The sequence below is a fragment of the Mastomys coucha genome, unplaced genomic scaffold (assembly GCF_008632895.1).
Source record: "Mastomys coucha isolate ucsf_1 unplaced genomic scaffold, UCSF_Mcou_1 pScaffold21, whole genome shotgun sequence".
Taxonomy (NCBI): domain Eukaryota; kingdom Metazoa; phylum Chordata; class Mammalia; order Rodentia; family Muridae; genus Mastomys; species Mastomys coucha.
The window spans coordinates 70,823,905-70,845,861 of record NW_022196904.1 but is presented as its reverse complement, the minus strand read 5'-3'; the positions used below and the strand labels follow the sequence as shown (position 1 = coordinate 70,845,861).

The window sequence follows — 21,957 nt, the reverse complement described above, 5'->3', positions numbered from 1 at the left end:
ACCTGTTTCTCCCACCTGTGCTCCATCTTTTCCAGATAGATGGCTGTTAACATTGTCCCCTGTTTATGCCATATGTGTTATAAATATTTATTCCAGGTTACCCTTTACACTTTCATTTTGTGTAAGGTGTTTATAGTAATAGCATCTTAAGACATGTTTGAGTTTATTAATCTTATTTTTTAGCTTCTGAAGTCCTCTTCAGGCCATTTTTATATAGTCCTATTGTATATGAAATTATAGAAAATAATTTTGGGCTTGGAGAGATGGCTAAACAGTTGAGAGCACTAATTGCTCTTCCATAGGACCTGAATTTGGTTCCCAGCACCCATATTGGGTGGCTCATAGTTGTCTGTATTTTTTGTTTGTTTGTTTTTTTAGTTTTTTTGAGACAGGGTTTCTCTGTGTAGTCCTGGCAGTCCTGGAACTCACTCTGCAGACCAGACTGGCCTCGAACTCAAAAATCGGCCTGCCTCTGGCCTCCCAAGTGCTGGGATCAAAGGCGTGCGCCACCACTGCCCAGCCATAGTTGTCTTAATTCAGTTTCATGGGGATGACTCCTTTGGCCTCTTAAATGCCTGTAATCATATTGTGCACATATGTACACATGTGTGATCACACATACACACATACATATATATACACACATACTCTCTCTGTACTGGTTTCAGGGGTCATATACTCTGTGCCCCAACAAGTGAGGTCCAGCCATCTTCTCAATAAGGCAATTAATGAAGGCAAGATAATAGCAAAAAAACAAAAAGGGGGGGGCATTATTCAATGTAGCCATGTTGGGAAGGGAGACAAAGAAAGCTAGCACAGTCCCTAAAGTCCATCCTCAAAGGGTCTGCCCTGAGGTAACTAAGCAGCCCAATAAGGTGTGGTCCAGCCCACCATCTCAGCTCCAAGCCTCCTGCAGGGTCATCTGAGGAGGTCTAAATATTTTTCCTGGAAACAGATTCTCTGCGGATGCCCCTAGGGTGGCATTGCTTCCTCTCTTAGCAGGAGTCCTGGGGACTCTCCAATTTCTTGGGGTCTATTCTTTCAGTAGTCTGACAGACAAAGAAAGAGAATATCTCTTTAAGAGCATATCCTGCTAAACAGGTTTGTTACATACTCACACATACACATAATTAAAATTACCCAAAACTAAATCTTAAAAATAATTCCTTATGGTTTTCCCCCTTCTCCCTTCAGTGATGGATCTTGAACCCAGGGCCTTAACCATGTTAGGCAAGTATTCTACTGGGCCAGCCCTGCCTAGTAGTGCTAATATGTGTATATGTTTGTATGTGTGTGTATATATATATACACACACACACATTCATGTATATGTAGCATCATTTAATATTTATATTTTTATTATACATTAAATACAAATATATGTAATATATATACATACACACATGTGACATGTAAATGATAAAACTGGACATGTGTATATATACACATATATGCAGAGTTTTAGCATTTTATTTAATTCTTTGATTCATTTAGAATTTTGGTGTGAGGACTTGGGTGGATATCTTATTTATTTTTTTTTGTTTTGTTTTTTTTTGAGGCTTGGTCTCACTATGTAGCCCTGGGTAGCCTAAAACTCACTGGGTGGACCAGGCTGGCCTTGAACTCAGAAATTCACCTGCCTCTACCTTCTGAATGCTGGGTGGCATGAAAGCTGTGCACCAGCCTCTGATCCCAGCATATCCAGCATGTGTATTTTATTCTGTTTTTGTTCAGACTTTTGGATAATAGCTTCAATTTTGTGCATCACTAATAGCTGCCTTATAAACAGGCAGAGGAGTGTGCTATATATACCGTTAGTATCTGAGTTGAGGATTTTTTTTTTTTGTTCTTGTTTTGGTTTGGTTTGGTTTTTGAGACAGGGTTTCTCTGTATAGCCCTGGCTGACTGTCCTGGAACTCACTGTGTAGACCAGGCTGGTCTCGAACTCAGAAATCTGCCTGCCTCTGCCTCCCAAGTGCTTGGATTAAATGCGAGCTGCCCGGCTTGAGTTGAGATCTTAAAAGTAATGTGTTTGTTTTCTTGTGTATGTGTGTGTGTGTGTGTGTGTGTGTGTGTGTGTGTGATAAATTCTATCCACCATAACTGAGTCACCACTCAGTTCTCACTCTTGGAAGCTAACAGGGTTTAAATTAAAGACTTTCACTGATTGGCTGAATATAATTGCTGAACTGTTGTTTATTATCTTTAAGACACTGTTTTTTGTCGTCTAGAAGATCTCATATAACCAAGGCTACTCCTGGTTCTCCTACTTGTACCACCTAAGTGCTGGGATTACAGGTATACGCCACCATGCCCAGCTTCTTGAGGCACTCACTGTAGAGGACAGAGCTATGATATTTTAAGAGTTGGGATTGCAAATGTACAAATTATTTCAAATGAAAAGAAAACATATTACAAATTCTTATCTAGTGAACTAATTTCTGACAAAACACAGGAATGGCAAAATTCCAGGGCCCATCATCAGATAGACCTTTTCTGAGGACTTAGTAAGACCAGAAAAGTGACGTGATGCTAGGAGCCACACTGGCTCCACTGTGGACTCCTTTGGAGAGTTATGATGCAGAAATCTTCTTGAACAGGGTCACCACATTGGTGAGTCAGAAAAACAAGTAATGTCTAGATTGCAGCAAGGCATTTGCAAGTGTGTCTTGTGATACTTTGCAGAGAGGGTAGATAAATATGAATTAGATTGCAGTGTAATTAAGATGATTTATAGCTGCCCGGTAAACCAGATTTAAAAGGGGCCTTAAGGGGCGTGGCTGCTGGAGGGATGTAGGTTTCTTTTGGGGTAATGAAAGTTTCTGGGACTATATTGTAATAGTGGTTGTACAACATAGCGAGTATAACTAACCAAAACCATCGAACTGCTTATGGTTAAAAATGGTGAACTTGCAAAGTCTGGTTCAGAAAAAGAGCGCTTGGTTTTGTTTGGTTTTGCTTTATTTGAGATCTTGTGTAGCTCACACCAATCTTCCATGTGTTATGCAGCTGAGGATGGCCTTGGCTTTCTGGACTACCTGTTACTGTCTCTCCAGTGCTTGAGATCTAAGCAGGGCTTCATACATATCAGACCAGCAGTCTACCAACCGAGCTGTATTCCCAGCCCCTGCTTGTTTGTTAGTTTGAGATAGGATCTTTTTTTTTTTTTTTTTCAAGTAAGTACTATAAACATTTTATTACATGATATTTAAGCCCAATTTGATACTTTAAAGTTTTTGTTTCAGGTGCCAATATCAAGATAATTTCCAGTCATATTTATGCAATCTGAAAATAAATGCTGTCTATATTCATATCATATTAGAATATGTCCCATTTTCCACAGAAGGCTAGCAGTTCTCAGTAGTGGTTACAGAATGTCCCTACATTAAACAAAACATTATACAAGAACCACAGTAGAATATGATCATTCTAGTTGAAGAGAGCTGGAGAGATGGCTCAGTGGTTAAGAGGACATGTTGCTCTTACACAAGGGCTGGGTTCAGTTCCTAGCACCCATGATTCAGTCATCCATAACTTCAGTTCTATATTAAAGCACTTTTCTGACCTTCGTGGGCACCAGGCATGGGCATTGTAATATACATAAACCTGCAAAAAACCCACAAAAATAAATCTAAAAAATTATTCTTTTAATTATAGTTAAAACAAAATGGAATTATAAATTAAATTGTGGACTCAATCTTTGGGCCTTAGTCTGAGATAGGATCTTATGTAGCCCAGGCTGGCCTCAGGCTCACTGTATACCCAAGGATGACCTTGAGCTCCTGATCTTCTTTCCTCTATCTCACAAGTTCAGGAATTACAGGTGTAAGCCATCTCCCATCACTCTCAGCTTTAGTTGCTGGATTTTAACTCAAAGAAAGCTCGTTAGGGCATCTTCTCATAAGTGATGTGTCAATCAAATTTGAATTGCTAGGAAAGTGGTTAATATAACAAATTCTGTTTTTAAAATACACCAAGTTGTCACAGTGTAATAAGAATAATTGTCTACATTGTGGTAGAAGAGGTCTAAGTATAAAATAAAAGAGAAGTAGCATTAGTAGGAAAAGCATGTGACATCCAAGATACTTGTTAACCATTAAATCTGGTGACCTGAACTTGACCCTTGGAACCATTGTAAAGGTGGAAGGAGAGAGCCGCCCTGGCCTCCCATGGGCAGTGTGGCCTTCCCATGGGCAGAATACATATACATACAATAATTATAAATTAAAAACAAATCACAAGGTGGAGAGGACAGCACCTGAGGAATGATGTTTGAGGTTGACCCCTGGCTTTCACATGCATGTGCAAGCATGTGCTTGTGGACCCTTTCTAAGGCCACATACACAAAGTCAGAGCCACTGTGGGTCTATATATCTTTATATATATGGATGTTTTGTCTGCATGCCCATGTGCACAAGAAGAGAGCATCAGATCCCATTATAGACAGTTGTAAGCTGCTGTATGGATGCTCAGACCTGAATTTAGCTCTTAACAGTTGGACCATCTCTCTAGCCCGTTTCTGAAGTTATTTAAAGTTACGTTTTATTTTTATTTTTTGTTTTATTAAATGCTGTTTTGAATGACATGATAATATTTCGCTGTCCCCCCTTTTTTTTCCTGGTGTGAAAAAGGGATGAGAAAAAATATTTTATTGACTTAAAACAAGTGAAAAGCATTTTTGACCACTTCCATTGTTCAGGACAGTTTGGTCATAGTCCCAAGAGATGTGAACCTCTAAGCCAGCCTTGCCTTTCGGAGGCTTCCATACAGGGGCTGTAGAGCTGGCTCAGCAGTTAGCTGCTGCTCTAACAGTTCTCTTCCCAGCTCCCTGTGAAACTCCAGCTCCAGGGCACCGGAGTCTCTACGTCTCTTCTTTTCCTTCACTTATGTGTATAGATCCACTTCCACTTAAAAACAGTACGTGTGTTTTCAAAAGAGGCCTCAACATTAATTTACAAAGAATAAAGGGCCTGACTGTCACAAGGCCACATGTGGTGGCTTGGTGGGATGATGCAAACAGTTTCTGTGTAAAAGTTTAGATGACAGGGAGGTCATTTGGTGGTGGGGTTTTGAAAGAATGGCCTAAAATTGTGAAGAAGAGAAGGAAAACATGACATCCATATTCTTGGTACCGGCTCCCCTTCCCTTTTTGCCCCCAGTAGCACCTCTGACCACAGTGCTCCTCAGTAACCCGGTGCTCAGAACCGTGGCTCAGTCCAGAGTGTGCAGTGTGCAGTGTGCAGTGTAGGCGTTGTGGTAGGTTAGTGGTATGGTGTCATGACTGGGCTGTAATTTTCTGGGTCTTCTTTGTTTCTTGTTTCTTATCATTTTGGTCAGGGGTAGTAGGTTCCTTAAGCAAGAGAGACTGAGAGATCTTCCAATAGTTAGAGCACTTTGGCTCAAAGACAAGGGAGGGACTGCCTTTATGTGGGTAAGCACTGGTTGTAGTAGGTAGAGATGTAGAAACACTAGGTATAGGAAAGTGTAGAAGTCTGGGTGTTGTCATTTGTGATCCTGCGGAAGGTGACTTTCTTGGAGTTGGCAGGGATGGCAAGGCTGATCAGGAAGTCCAACAGCCTTTATTCTTGGCAGGCATCTGCCTCTAGCTTCCTATATCATGGCTTCTCCATAAAATTCCCCAAAATGTTCCCCCCAGCAGATTTACTGTGCCATCTCGGGCTCTCTTCCTGTTCTTTCCTGTCTTTAGGGCTGTTGTCACAGTGTTATTTTCTAACCACACAGGTTCTTTGTGTGTCACAGACATCAGAATGCACTCACTCTGTGCTCCCTCAGTCCTGACTCTCTCCTCTGATGATTGTCTTCTTCCTGTGTCTCCTTCATCCCAAATCCAGAGGGTGCAGCTGGTGGGCCTTCTCTTCTCACTGATAGTTCTTGCCAAATTCAGCAGTGACCTTGATTCTGTGTCCAGGGGAGCTTTCTTGGGACTTCCCTCATTCTGCTGCATGAGCCTTGTGTCTGTTCCCCATGCGAAGCTCTCTTCCTTTTACCTGAGTTGTTTTTTTTTTTTCCAGATTCTGGATTTTGAACTGTGTGTTAAAAATGTTTCCTTTCTGAGAACATGAACTCAGGGGTTCTCAGGACACACTAAGAGAGTGCTGAGTTTAGGGCTCCCCTCTGTAGCTTTGTTAGAGCCCTTCACACCCCCTCTCTTCCCCAACTGTTACAAACCTTAGAGGGAAGAGCTGTGTCCTTAATAAGATCCACATATCTTAATAAGATAACCACTCCTCCTCCTTTGTTGTTACCAAGTCATAGATCTGAAAATTAAAATTTTGGTGTGTATTACTATACACTCTAAGGTATATATTACCTTATTCTCAGGACTCCCGAGAATATTGCTCTCAAGAAATAGGAGCCTGTCTTCTCTTTCCTATAGGGGCTGCTCATCCTTTTTATCCACTCTCTTCTTTTTTTGGGAAGAGTTCTTGGGATGAAGCTAGGGTTTGACCGCGCTAGGCAAGCGCCCTTCTGCTGAGGCCCTGGGTCCCACTTTCAGAGTGAGTCACAGCTATAATAACTGATCTAGAGCTGCAGAGACTTAGCTATTGTCTAGGTTTCACTCAGTTTCTGGGTTTCTTTTTTTTATTTATTTAAAATTAAACATTCTGAAAGATGGCTCAGTGGGTAAAGGTGCTTTGCTTGCCTTGCCACTAAGCCCACAGCTTGAGTTCAGTTCCTGGAACCTTCTCTTGCAAGTTGTCCTTTGACCTCTCGGTGGCATACAAATAAACAAACAAATAAATTCAGTGAAAAAAAAAAAGATTTGTAGACTTTAATTTAAATGACATAAAAATCATTTGTAATATTTAGTGAATTATTAGTTTTTACCACCCCAGTGAGACAGAGGGCCTGTTGATATGAGAGACCCCTTTTCTGATTTTCAGCTTTTTTGGTTTTTTGGTTTTTCTAGACAGGGTTTCTCTGTGTAGTCCTGGCTGTCCTGGAACTCACCCTGTAGACCAGGCTGGCCTCCAACTCAGAAATCTGCCTGCCTCTGCCTCCCAAGTGCTGGGATTAAAGGCGTGTGCCACCACTGCCCAGCATATTTTCAGCTCTTAATAAAATGATTTGCTCAGAGATACATCTGTATTAGGTTTAAACAAACACAGAAGTTAGTCATATTACTTAACAAGAAAACATTTTTTTGCCAGGCGGTGGTGGCACATTCTGAGTTCGAGGCCAGCCTGGTCTACAGAGTGAGTTCCAGGACAGCCAGGGCTACACAGAGAAACCCTGTCTTGAAAAACCAAAAAAAAAAAAAAAAAAAAAAAAAAAAAAAAATCTGCTTCTAACTTATTTCTATATTTTTTTTCAAATTGGTTTAATTTGTATTCAGAAATTCCTTTTAAAATAGATGTTATCCAGAGTTCTCATTTTGCTGCTTTAGCCTGGAGACAAGCTTTTGTGTTTTTTTTTTCTCACTACTGTAGTATTTTCTTTCATCTTATGCCTTCTCCTCTCACAGGCCTCTTCTTTTTATTCCTACTGCTCAGAATAATCTTTTAAAATCAAAGTCTTTTTTTTTTTTTTTGAGACTGGCTCAGGTAATTTGACTTGTAGCTGAGGGTGACCTTGGACTCCGAGCCCTCTGTCCCTACCTCCCAGTGCTGGGATTACATGTGTTTGACACCACACCCGGCTTTAAATCAAATCTTATCCCTTCATTCCCATTTCAAATACCCAAAGAGTTTGCACATTTTCTTTGTCTCCTTCATCCTGACCTGTTTTCTCCTATCAAACCCCTTGTTCAGTCCCCTCCACCCTAAAGGCTTTCCCTTCGAAGTGGGCTGCCCAGGGATCCTCCTGTGATACACAATGCTTTCTTTTCTGTCTTAAGCTTGCTGTTTCTCTCCCTGGGCTGCACCTGCCACACACTGTTGATTTTTTCAGGCACTTTGCACACCCAGGGTGGTTTAATGGAATCCCCAGAGTAGGGCTAGCTGATGGTATTTGGGAGGTTTTTAGCTTAAGGTAATCCTGGCATGGAGTTCCACTGGGCAGGATGGGTGTGGTAGCTGAGTTTCTGCTCCTGGAGGAACTGATTCTCAGCGGTTGGGGCAGTCAGTTCCGGCATTGGTCGGTTCCCCTTCTGTATTGCACAGAGCTGGGAAACCACTGAAGTCATGTGCTCTGCAGAACTTGTTCAACTGGTTTCCTCTTCACAGACCCCTAATTCAGATTCCCACCCTGATTCTTTTCTGCATATGCTCTTGGTCCGGGCTTGTTTTAGCCTTACCACAGTAGCATTCTGGGATAGTCACAGCTTTGTTTTGCTGGTGGCAGAATGGGTAGGGCTGAGAATTGAAAAATGTTATCAGTAGGACCAGGTAGACAAGTATTATGTAACCACCAAACTCAGCCTCTAGAAGATTTATTTCTGGGAATTGAGCTGTTTTTGTGCTCTCTCTCTCTCTTTCTCTCCCTTCCCCTCCTCCTCTCCCTCTCCCTCTCCCTCTACTCCTCTCCCCTTCTCCTTCCCTCACACACACACACGCACACACACATGCACACACACACACACACACACACATAGCTAACATTACTTATTACCTCCTAGCTCTTGGCTTCTATGACCTCCCACTCCTCACACCAACTTTAGGAGGTGTTAGATGTTGCTCCTTCCGCGTTACAGATAGGAAACGGGGAAGTCCAGCAGGGTCAAATATCGGTGTCATTCTTGCTCATTGGTATTTCCTTCCCACTTTTCTCAGGTAGGTGTAAGGCGTGTTCCTATTTTAGCTGGTTGCCACCTCCACTCTTCCTAGTCCTGCTTTCTCTATTGAGTGCTCATCTTTGTTCTTTTCTTGTAGGCATGCCTACATCTCCCTCACAAGGACTGAACAAACATAATCCTGTCCTTGGACTTCCCACCATCCTGGACTGATCCCCACTCCTTCCCAACTCTTCTTGCACTTCCCCCTTTCTGTTTGTCATGTCTCTTTATCAACTCATACATAACGATCTATGGAAGCAATATCCTAGACCCTTGCTATGATTGTGTCTGTGGAGGTGGCCGGTCAGCAGCCTTCAGCTAAAAGGCAGTCCTGGTGAAGGTAGCTAGGCTCCACGTCACAGGGCCCCAGGAAGGCCAGTTGAACCAATTTACTCTGTCCTCCTCCTCCCCTTCCTGTCCCTCAGGGTCTCTATGTAGCCCAGGTTGCCCTTGAACTCAGAGATCCTCCTGCCTCTGCCTCGATAGTGCTGGGATTGAGACTACTTTCTGTTGTGGTTTTGGACATATGTCCTTTCTTTCTACAGCAGTGTACGAGGTGAACCCTTGAGTGCCTTCCACAGAGATGGCTCTGCTGGGGCTTTTGTCCTTTCTACAGCAGTGTACGAGGTGAACCTTTGAGTGCCTTCCACAGAGATGGCTCTGCTGGGGCTTTTGTCCAAGTCCAGCCCTTTTGGATTAGAAGAGAGTCCTTATCCCGAATGTGGGTCTTTCCATTTCTCTTTGTAGTATCTGAGGGTTCAGTCCTGTGTGATGGTCTTCTCTGGGTTGGTTGGTTGTTGTTTGTTTTGTTTTTAAACTCGCATCCTGACCGTGGCTGGCAAACTCTTCTCTGCTTAAACTTGAAAACTAAATGCTGCTTGCCATTGGCATTGCCATCGTCACTCCCAGTATTTCCTACTTTTCTGGTCACTGCGAGCTGACTCCTGTACCAGAGTCCCTCTACAGAGGCCCTGGAGGAGTTTTTCATTTTCCATTCTCTTTGCTGTCCCGTTTTTTTATAGCATTTGATGGTGGTGATGGCATCCAGATTCCCGGAGTGTTTCTCTTCCTTGATTGCTACCACATGATTCCCTCTTGATTTCTTGTCCACCGTAGGAACTCTCCACCCTCAGAAGGCCCTGTCCTAGGCTCTCCTATTCTATTTGTCTTTACAACTTGTCTCCCTGGAGAGTGCCTCCTCCCTAGGATGTAGATGGCTTCACATCAGCTTGGGTTTTCAGGTGCCTGCAGGATGTCACTGTCCCGTTGACATTTCAGGCCCAATGTGCACTTACCATCCTCTCGTCTCCCTGTCTCAGTATGGCTTCATCTCCTATTTAGTCATCCATGCCACAAGTCCCTAAGTCATTAAAAAAAAAATTCTTTTTCTCTTTCCTTTTATAGAAGACTCTGTAAGTTACTATAGATGGCTTATGGTGCCAGATTTTTTTTTCTGGAGCTGTGTGATAATGTGGGATTTTCCCACAAAGTGAATAGTAAGTTATTATTTTTACCATTTGGCAGTCTGGCAGATGGTGATATTGTTACTTTAATTTGCATTTCATGGATGACTAATAAGACAACGTTTTTATATGAGTACTGGCTATTTCTGTTTTTTTATTTTATAAGTTTCCTGCTTGTGTTTCTAGCTCCTTTTTTTTCCCTAGGGAAATATTTGTCATTTTAAGTGTTATTTAATATATATGTGTATATATACATATATATATATATATATATATATATTCAGGAAGTTGTTAGTAATTGTTCTATGTTTTAATCTTACCTCTCCAGTTTATTTTTGTTGTTGTTGGAATTTTTTTTTTTTAAACCATTTTTTATTGGCTATGTAGCTGTGGCTGGCCTGGAGTTCACCATGTCAACCAGACTGTCCTTAAGCGTAGAGGAAAAAGGCATGGGCCACCATGTTTGTTGTTGTCAGATATTTGGGAAGGTGGCGGTTGGTAGTAGTTTTCTTTGCTTTTGTCCTTTTTAGAGGCAAGGTCTTGGCATGTAGCCCAGGATAGCTGGTCCTGCCTCGGCTCCTGAGTGCAAGATTGTAGTGAGGGTTTCAGACATATGCTGTACTGCCCTTCTTTGTTTATTTTTTATTTTTTGAGGCTGGCCTCAGCTTGCTCTGTAAGCCTGGATTCTGTAGGCCAGCGTCATTACACCTGGGTAGATACTTGAAAATTCTTTCTTTTATCTGTTTAGTGTGCATGTGGGCGTCTGGGTGTGCATGTGGGTGTCTGGGTGTGCATGTGCCATCTGCTCAGTGGAGAGGCAGCTGGGTGTGCATGTGCCATCTGCTCAGTGGAGAGGCAGCTGGGGAAGTTGCTTCTCCTCCTCCTCCGTGTGGGTTTTGGGGCACTGAACTCCAGTCACCATGCTTGGGGTCGAGTGCCTTTACCCCTGAGCCATCTCACCCTCATGCCCTTCCCTCTGATTTCTGCCTGTGTCCTCTTGTTTGTAAACTCTTTTCCTCTTTAAGATTATATAACTTTACATATGTATGTATCTAGGTTATATAAATGCATGCATGTATATATATACATATTAAAAATCTCTAAATCAACTTTGGTTTTCTTATTAATTGCAAAGTGTGTGGTCAAAAGTTAGCTCTATGTTTTGGACATAGTACACTTATTTATAATTCCTGAATTTAAGAGGCAGAGACGGGAGGATTGGGAGTTTGAAGCCAGCTTGGACTCTGTAGCAAGACTCTGTCTCAACATGCACCCTCATAAAGAATTTCTTAAAAATCATCTTGTAATTACACAAGCGCTCAGTTTTCCTACTAATTGTATCAGCAGCAGTCACCAGGGTTTCATCCTCTCGAGGCTCGTCTCTGAGGGCTTGGTCAGAGCAAAGCCTGTTACTGAGGTCATGAACCGAGCTGCCTCTGGTTTGAGGGAGCCCAGCTCTAGAGCTTGAGCTTGTGTTGGCCAGTGAGTGTTCAGTAGGTTGTACCTGTCACTGTCTTTGAAGGAAGGCGTATGTTGTGGACTTGAGGGCTGTAGAGATCCTGAGCAGTTAAGAGCATGTTGTTTTTCCAGAGGATGTGGGTTTGAATCCCAGTATTGGCATGGTGGCTCACCACCCTGGGGAACTCTAGTCCCAGAGGATCCGACCCTCTTCTGGTCTCCACAGACACTGCAGACACACAGTGCACAGACATGCCAAACAACCACATGCTTAATAGGAAAAAAAAAAAAAAGGCAAGTTTAAAGAAAACTGTGTGAACTTCGGATCATGCCAACCTAGGGTCAAGCTGACCTGTGGTGCTCTTGGGTAACTTTCCGTCCAGTTTGTGAAGCCAGGCAATGCTACTTACTTTTCTGAGGTTGATGCAAAGATCACATGAGGCACTGCATATATTTAGTTTTAGAGCTGCCGCATGGTGGTAGATATATTTTTTGTTGTTTTGTTTATATTGACAACAAGCCTTTCAGTCTAATACTCTGTGAAGTAGTTCCAGATCTGATAGAACTTTGAATAATATTTTGCATTTAGGTTACATGCAAGTGGTTTGAGGAGAAAATGATGAATATTTATGCCCTTTGTGAGATGAGGAACTCTACTTTCTATAAAAATAGCAATTTTGTCACTAAGCTGTATCTGTGGCTAAATTCTGATCACATGTAGGGTATTCTTAGGTCATCACTTGGTATGATATTCTCTGAACTTAAAAAACTTTCTGTTCTGGGTTTTCTTCCTTTCTTTTTTTTTTGTTTTAAAGACAAGGTTTCATTTCTACCCCTGGCTGGCCTAGAACTCACTATGTAGACAAGGCTGGCCTTGAACTCACAAAGTTCAATTTCATTCTACCTCCTGAGTACTGGGATTACAGGTGTATGCCACCATGCCTGGAAGGAGGTTTCTATTTTAATTTACAGCTTGAGGGTGCAGCCCATCAAGGCAACGAGAGTTTGAGGTCACATTGCAAGCTCAGTGAGTGGAGCAATGACCACTGGTGCTCAGCTGGCTGACTCATTGTGATCAGCCTGGGACACAGCCTGTGAAGTGTACTGCACACAGTAGGGTGAATCTTCTCATCTCAGCTAACCCAGTTGAAAATTCCCTCATGGACATGCTCAGAGGCTTGTCTCCTTGTGGTTGCAGGTCTTGTGTTCAGTTGGAGAATGTTCAGAGATGAGTGAGAAGGATGTTGAAGGTCCTGAGGAGCAGGTCCCATACGCCTATTGATGCCAGGAGGCATTTTGAGTGCCTTCTCCGTGCCAGGCGATATTTCTAGCACTTCTATATACTGTTTCATCATCCAGAACACTCTATGGGTAGTACATGCTATTATTATTTCTTTTTACAGGAATACTTGAAGGAACTGGAATCATTGTACTTAACGGAAGTATCAAGTAGCGAGTGTGACTCACAGGGGGAAAAGGCACAGACATCTTTTAATCATCTGCCAAGCACTGTGCTAGACTCCAGTCGTAATCTTACTGAATTCTTAACAACAAACCAATTTGGAGGTTTTGCCACCATCCTCTATTAGCAAATGAAGAGCAGAGTGTCATGGCACAGGCGGTCTATAAACCATCACGTGGTCCTAGCACTGAGAGGACCACAGGTTTGAGGCCGACCTTGGCCACACAATGAGACTCTGACTTAAAACAAAAACCAAGAGGAGGAGGACTGGTTAGGTGCTGGCTGTCTTGTTAAGTATGGATCTTTCTAAGTTCACAGGTTGTGCTGGTCACATGATGCCCTCATCCTTATGTCATGTTCCAGAAGGCAGCCTGCGTGGCCTGCAGAAAGCTGGTGCTGGTGTCAGAAAACCTTTTTGGCTACCGTGTCCAGAGAGGAAATACTTTCCCTCCAGTGTTTTTGATCTCTGTGTGTGGCAGTGGCGCAGCCTCCTGCTAATGCTTCGCTTGAGCTGTTTTGGGAACACTGAGGCATCATTGAGGTTGGGGAGAAAATTTTGTATTGGCTGATGAATTATTTTTTATGCATTGATTTTTTTTTTTTACCATTTATTTATTCCCCATTTATTTATCTATATTTTGCAGTGCTGGGGATTGAACATAGGCCATAAGCATGCTGTGCAAACACTGGACTGCTGGGCCAAGATAATAACTTTTAAATATATTTTAAATGCATTTATAAGGACAAGTTAAAATGCTTAAATTAAAAATAATATTACATGTATTTACTCATGTATTTATTTGGGGGAAGGGTACATGTGCCACAAGTGTGTGTGTGTGTGTGTGTGTGTGTGTGTGTGTGGATCAGAGGGTAGCTTTTGAGAGTGGTTCTTTCACCATGACCTGGGGATCAAACAGAGGTTGTCAGGTTTAGTGGCAAAGTGCTTTTGCTCACTCTGCCCTCTTGCTAACCCTAACTGGTGTATTTTATAAGAGAGTTTCATGTCTGAGTTGAGAATTATTGGTGGGTCTACTGTTGAGCTGAACCATGTAAACCAGTGTTAAGGAGACAGGCCAATGGAGCATTCCCAGCCATCTGCCCCCTGCATGGGGTTTCTGACACTTGCCCTCTGTTTAGACCCCTGTTGTGCCCAGTTCTGTTGGGGCCCTGGTGCATGGCAACAGCAACAGTGGTGCCATGAGAAGAGTTCCAAACTAAGAATTGGTTTATCTTTGCCACTTAGTAGCAGTGACCTTGGGTAAGTCATTCATAATTTGTAAATGAGGGATTGTGCAAATAAGATACAACCTTGGAGCAGCCTTTTGGGTAATCAGAAATCCTTGTAAACGTGTATATGTGTGAGGACAGGGGAATGGCTAAATGGTTAAGAGCAGTTGCTACTCTTGCAAAGAACCCAGGTTCAGTTTCCAGCACCTTCATGGCAGTTAACAACCATCTATGACCCCAATTTCAGAGTGTCTATCCCATGCCTCCTTCTGATCTCTGTGGGTACCCAACACACACATGGTGCCCATACATACAGGCCGTTAAAACACTCATAACACATATAACAACTGAAAGCCAGGCAGTGGTGGCACATGCCTTTAATCCCAGTTCTTAGGAGGCAGAGGCAGGCGGATCTCTGTGAGTTTGAGCCGTCTGGTCTCAGAGAGTTCCAGGATAACCAGGACTATACAGATGAACCCTGTCTTGAAAAGTAAAAACATCATCATCAACAATAACAAAATATTAAAAACTATTTCCCATTTCAATGTTTAAAACATCTTTTTGATTTTGCTGGAGATTAAACCCTGGGCTTGGCACATTCTGAGTATGTGTTGTATCTTTCTAAGGTTCTCTCCTCCTCAGAATCAATTCTAACACTGCACACAGAGATATTCCTGTAGTGTTGTTTAATGATTAGAAATGTTTATACACTTATAAACATAAATGCTAATAAAAGTGACCAACCCCGCCGGGCAGTGGTGGTGCACGCTTTTAATCCCAGCACTTGGGAGGCAGAGGCAGGCAGATTTCTGAGTTCGAGGCTAGCCTGGTCTACAGAGTGAGTTCTAGGACAGCCAGGGCTACACAGAGAAACCCTGTCTTGAAAAGCAAACAAACAAACAAACAAAAAAAAAAGTGACCAACCCCTTGATGGACTCCTTATTTAACTTAAAAGTCCTGAGAAACTACATAACAACATGGAGAATAGTCATACAGTTTTGAAAAAAATGTGGAATGATATTCTTTAATGTTTATTCTATGTTCAAAACTAAACAACCCAAAGAACAAAATCAAAGGGATCTGTGCTAATGCACACTTGCGGCTCTCAGAGTTTAAGACTCTGGTGTAATGGCAGAAGAGATTTCATGTGAGCTATAGAGGACTGATAAGGGGTTTGCTATTTCTAGAATTAGAGTCCAGAGGTTGAACATAAAAGTTACAATAGCATAGCAAGGTCTGGTGCTGTACACAGGATCTCCCTGCCTCTGCCTCCAGTGCACTGAGATCCTGTGTTTGAGGCCAGTCTGATTCTGTTGGTCAATCTCAGTCAATCAGTAGATCATGTTGTTCAGTCAATCAACCAGTCAGTCAGTCATAATATCAAGGCACTGAACTTAAAATTAACATTCAAAATTGGAGTAATATAGTATGCTGGCTGGATTTATGTCAACATGACACAAGTTCTAGTCATTTTGGAAGAGAGAATCTGAATTGAGGAAATGCCCCCACCAGATTAGTCTGTGGGCAAGCCTGTGGTACATTTTCTTGGTTGACAATTGGTATGAGAGGGCCCAGCTCACTGTAGGTGGTGTCACCCTTGGGCTGGTGGCCCTAGGTGCTATAAGAAAACAGGGTGAGCAAGCCATAATGAGCAAGCCAGTTAGCAGCACTCCTAGATGCCTCTGCCCCGCTTCCTGGTTCCAGGTTCCTGGTCTGTTCTTGCCCAACTTCTCTCAGTGGTGGTGAAATAAACCCCTCCTCCCCAAGTTGCTTTTGGTTATGTTTTATCACAGCAATAAAAAGCAAACTAAGATGCGCAGAACCCTACTTTCCCCAAATCTGATTTATTTTATTCTCAGAAACAAACCATTGAGGAATAGCTGACTCAAAGGTGAGCAGACGTGCGGTGGTTGGAAGCAGTGCCTGCATTTTCCACTCTTTCTATTCTGGCTTCTGCCTCTGCTATCCGGCCACCAAATCACAGTTGGCTTTTCTAGCTCTGGTTTTGGGGTGCTTTGTCTAGTATCCTACCTTACTGCAGGAAACTTGTAACTGTAGGCATTAATCAGGACTGTTTTAATGGAGTGCAGAGACAAAAGATTGTAGGAGATCACCTAAGCCAGTCCCAACTTTTATTTTCAATTTGGCCTGTAACTTCAGAGAGCAGGATGATCTTCTAATCACCCAAGGGAACTGTCTCTCTCTGGCTTGGGCAAATGAGTCCCCTATGCTGTTATCCACAGTCTGCCCTATGGATTGACATCTTATCAAGCAAAGAATAAATATTTTTTCTTTGTCTATTGTGTGCTGCTTTTGACTTGAGCTGTTGTTGTGAGGCTTGTTCCTGTTAATGAGAACCCAAGTTAGAAGGTCCCCTGAGAGCTGGGCTTGCCAGCAGCTGTTTGTCAGAACAATCTTATTCACCTTCCACTCCCTGACACTGGTTTCTGAGACAGGGTCTCTCTACATAGCCTTGGCTGTTCTGGAACTCAGTATGTAGACCAGACTGACCTTGAACTCACAAAGATCCACCTGCCTCTGCTTCCCAAGTTTGAGATCAGAGGTGTGTGCCAACACAACTGGCCATCCATTTTCTTTTTTAGCAGTAAACTATTAGAAAGAAAGTAGAGTGCCATGTGTTTTGGTGGCAGCTCTTCCCTCCTGGCAGCTGCTGTTCTTTCCCAGACCAGTTCCTCATGGTTCTTAAGCTCCAGTGAAGAAATAGTTTGAATTTTGTAGCCCTGGCAGATTGCTGACTAATTCAGTTACCATTACAATTCTTCTGGAAAACTTGATTCTTTTCTTTATTATGACAGTTGAAAGGAAAGTCAGAAGGAAAGGTTGTTGTCATTGTGTTTGGAAGACGAGCAGAGGTTCTCTGGTCTATCCAGGCGTCCAGGCAGCCTTTATTTAACCGCCGTGCGACAGCGCACGGTGTGCTAAAAGAGACTCAACTTGAAAATAAAACTGGCTGACTGGTTTATAGTATTTGAGGGGAAAAAAGGAGAGTTGTCTTATTTATTTTTTATGTGTGTGAGTACTTGTCTACATGTATGTATGTACACCATTTATGTGCCTAGTATCCCTGGAGGTCAGCAAAGGGGTTCTGGATCCCCCGGGACTGGAGTTACACATGGTTGTGAGCTGCCATGTAGGTGTTAGGAATGGAACCCAGGTCTTCCAGAAGAGCAGCCTACTAAGTGATCTTTGTCTTTTAGTGTTGAGGAGGTGCTAGGCATTGAACTTAGGACCTAGAGCCTACTAGGTAAGCAAGCGCTGTACCACCAAACTACATCCCTATCCCCCTTTGGCTCTTAATGTAAACATCTATGGGTATAGTCACAATGGGTTCCTACAGTCTTGAGTACTCTGAGGCAGGAGGATTGCTTGAGCTCAAGAATTGAAGCTAGCAGGACTCTGGACTCCAACAAAACAAAAACCTCCAACCAAAACAACAAAATAAAAATTCTTGTGCTGGGCTGGTGAGATAACTCAGCGGGTAAGAGCACACTGACTGCTTTTCCGAATTTCCTGAGTTCAGATCCCAGCAACCACATGGTGGCTCACAACCATCTGTAATGAGATCTGACACGCTCTTTTGGTGTATCTGAGATCAGCTACAGTGTAGTTACATAATAATAAATAAATCTTAAATAAAATAAAATTAAAAAAATTCTGTGCTAGCACACTTTATAAAGCTTATTTCGACTTTTGCCCACTGTACTACGACCTTTTTCACTTAGTTTTTCACACATTTCTGACTTTGGTCTAGCAGATCAAGAAGCATCTGATGTTTGGACTTCTTCCCAGTACGGAGAAGAATATGAGGATAATGCTAGCAGTCATAACTTGAGGGAATAATTTTAAACTATAAGTTTTTATGCCAGGTTCATAAAGTCAATGAAAGTTCTGAGGTTATGTGTAGAATTTAAATATATGAACATTTGGAATGTGCACTCTATAGCTTCCCTTGGAGATTCAATAGACTCGGGCAAAAAGTGGTTAAAGGGCTGTCGAGATGGCTCAGTGGATGAAAGCCTTGTTACCATGTGTGATGATCTGAGTTCAGTCCAGGGTGGTAGTGGGGGCGCACTGGAAGGAGAGAACAGACCCCAGCGAGCTGTCTCCTGACATCCACTCGTGCGCTATGGCATGCACTGCTTACACAGGCACATGCACACACACATACACACACAGAGGCACGTGCACACACATACAGGTGTGCACACACGCATGCACACATTTACTTACATGTGTATTTTAAGTATTGAAAAAATGAAAAGAGGTTAAAAGTCATTACTGTGAATAATTTTAGTTATCTACATTTCTGTTAGAAATTTGTGTTTGGGCGACTGGAGAGATGGCTCAGCAGTTAGAGCACTGACTGCTCTTCTAGAATCCTGAGTTCAAATCCCAACAACCACATGGTGGCTCACAACCATCTGTAATGGGATCTGATGCCCTCTTCTGGTATGTCTGACAGCAACAGTATATTCATATAAATAAAATAGATGATTTTTTTTTTTAAAAAAGAAAAGAAAGAAAAAGCTGGGCAGTGGTGGCGCATGCCTTTAATCCCAGCACTTGGGAGGCAGAGGCAGGCGAATTTCTGAGCTCAAGGCCAGCCTGGTCTATAGAGTGAGTTCCAGGACAGCCAGGGTTACACAGAGAAACCCTGTCTCAAAAAACAAAAACAAAACAAAAAAGAAAGAAAAAAATGAAATTGTGTTTGGTTTCCACTTCCTGAACTCTTGAGCTCAGGTTCCAGTGGAAGTTTCCATTTCCCTTTATGTAGCATGTCTTTTCTGTCTCCAAGAAGCCACTTAAAAATAATTCATTATTCAAAAAAAAAAAAGAAAAAAAGAAAAAAAAAGGGAAAAGAGGGGAAAGGGGAACTTGTTATTTAAGAGAAAACTTGTTATTTACTTTTTCCTTGGGAGTTTCCTCCTTCAGTATATTACCTAGCTGACTATTAAAAGCAACCTTAGAGCCTGAACCTAGAAGGTCACCGTCCTGAAAAGGCCACCAGTGACAGCCAGTAAGTGGTTGAGACTGTGGCTTCAGTTGCAAATGGATCTTCCCAGCCTTGCTAAGAGGTAAGAAGGCAGAATTTGAGGTTCATGAAGCAGCCCCATGCTGGTGGAGAAGCTGGCTTTTACCCTCAGCTTAAGGTCCCAGTCACAGCTGGGAAGCCTGTGCGCGTGGAATGTGTTCAAGAGTGTTCTTACATTTGTTTCAGGAGAATAGAAATTTAAATCCAAAAGGCTTTCTGACCGTCATTTTCTCTTGTGCAGGTGGATGGAAGCATGCCTAGGAGAGGACCTGCCACCCACCACGGAGCTAGAGGAGGGCCTTAGGAATGGAGTCTACCTTGCCAAGCTAGGGAACTTCTTCTCTCCCAAAGTGGTGTCTCTGAAGAAAATCTATGATCGAGAGCAGACCAGATACAAGGTGAGTCCTTTGCTTGGTGTAAGCTTAGAGTATATCTGTGAGTGTGAGAGGGTTAGCACATGTGCGGCATCTGTGGAGAAATCCATGCAAGATGTGTGCTTGTTCCAAAGGAAGCATCGCCCTTAAGAAGCCCAGGGTAAGGGAGTAGGTTGCGGGGAGTGGTGTCAGCTGAACGGTTCTGGTAGCACACTTCTGAAAGTGCGACTGATTTAGAATTTCTCAGCCCTGGATGATTTATTTTTTCATTCTTAGAAAGTAGAGGAAGTGATTGGGGGAATTACCATTGTCACAGAGAACTAGGTACTGCAGTGTAGCTATGGTGACTTTGGGACAATTCCTCCTGCAGTGCTGGAGGAGTTCAAGATAAAACGGGAACAAGACTTAATTTCAGAAAGCTTGAGGAAGTGAATGGACTGAGTCCTGTGGCCATCCCTGAAGAAGATGGTTGTGAAGTTGAGAACGACCACATTTCCCATCTCTAGAGCTCCTGACAGGAACTTGCCCCTGAATTAGTTTGAAAGGCAGTGGAGGACTGGATTGCCCGAGTGTAAAGAGCTAACTTTCAGGACTGAGCCAAAAGCCATATGAGTCAGAGCTATAGACTGTGAAAATGTTTTTTATGTTTTAGGTTTAAATTCATGTCAAGAATGTATAGGTCTTTAGCCAAAATCACTATATTCATTAGTCATCTGAAATGAAAAAAAAATCAGAGTAGGAAAGATTTACTGTGGCCCACAGTTTCCTGGGGTCTGTGGTTATTTTGCTCCAGTCTTTCTTGGCTATATAGCAGGGAGCAAAGCTCACAAGACTCACCTCATGGTAGCTGAGAAGTGAGGAGAGTAGAGAAACAGGAGACTGAATGAGTGACCCACTCCCACCCCATCGGCCAATCAGCTGGGAACTTAATCAATGGATCAGTCATTGATGACGTTAGGACCCTCATCAGATTACAGTCACCCCTTTGTACTATTAGCTGAGGACAAAAAAAAAAACAAAAAACAAACAAACAAAAAAAAACCCTTAGGAATCTTAGAGGGCATTCTAGCTCCAAACCATGAAATCCTAAACAGAAGCAACACCTCCCCCGACCCCCCAGACAGGGTTTTTCTGTGTAGCTCTGGCTATCCTGGAACTTGCTCTGTAGACCAGACTGGCCTTAAACTCAGATCTTCAGGCCTCTGTTTCCTGAATGTTGGGATTTAAGGCGCACACCACCATGCCTGACTAGAAATTTCTTAAAAATGAAAAACTTAGTATTTTGAATTTTAAGTAAACAATTATGATAAAAAGCATCTTTAGAGCTATTCCCCGCTCCCCCCTTTCCTGAGACAGGGTCTGGCTTGTGTATCCCTGGTTAACCCAGAACTTACTATGTAGATCACGTTGGCCTGGAGCTCCCAGAGAGCTACTTGCCTCTGCCTCCTGAGTGCTGGGGTCAAAGGTGCGTGCCCCCACCGCCCAGCACTGGAGCACTGCCCAGCACTGGAGCTGTTCTGTGGCTAGCACAGCAGCACACTAATGCAGCGGAGAGGTTTTCTTGTCTCACTTTGTAACCCTGGTTGGTATGGAACTTGTGATAGTTCAGCTTCTGCCTCCTGAGTATTAATTTTTAAAAAATAATTTGCAGCAGTGATTTTTTTTTTTTTTTTTTTTGGTTTTTCGAGACAGGGTTTCTCTGTGTAGCCTTGGCTGTCATGGAACTCACTCTGTAGACCAGGCTGGCCTCGAACTCAGAAATCCACCTGCCTCTACCTCCCAAGTGCTAGGATTAAAGGTGTGCGCCACCACCGCCCAACGCAGCAGTGATTTCTTAAATATCCCTTTGCAAATGACCATGGCGACAGAAGCCTTTGATCCTAGCACTCAGGTAACAGAAGCAGGAGGATCCTCTCTGAGTTTGAGGCCAGCCTGGTCTACAAGAGAGTTCCAGGACAGCCAGGGCTACATACCCTGTCTCAAACAAACAAACAAACAAACAAACAAAAACCAAACAAGGAAAAACCATGTATATCTCTTTATCTCTTTGTAAATTGATCTTGCCCCAAACTAATAGACATGGGGGTTGGGGCTGTAACTTAGAGGGTAGATAGAGCCTCTTGACTAGCATGTGTGAGTCCCTGGGTTTGATACCCAGTACTGATTTAAAAACAAGCAGATGGGCG

General features: G+C 42.8%; 1 protein-coding gene across 2 annotated transcripts in view; it reads left to right on the top strand.

The window, feature by feature from the left end:
* The window catches only part of Iqgap1 (IQ motif containing GTPase activating protein 1), a 105,359-nt gene that overhangs the window by 24,935 nt on the left and 58,467 nt on the right, over positions 1 to 21,957 (top strand). For both annotated transcript variants that reach the window (XM_031387147.1, XM_031387148.1), the window contains one exon: positions 19,639 to 19,795. In XM_031387147.1, coding sequence (XP_031243007.1) covers positions 19,639 to 19,795 — 157 coding nt within the window. The remainder of the gene's footprint in view (positions 1 to 19,638; positions 19,796 to 21,957) is intronic.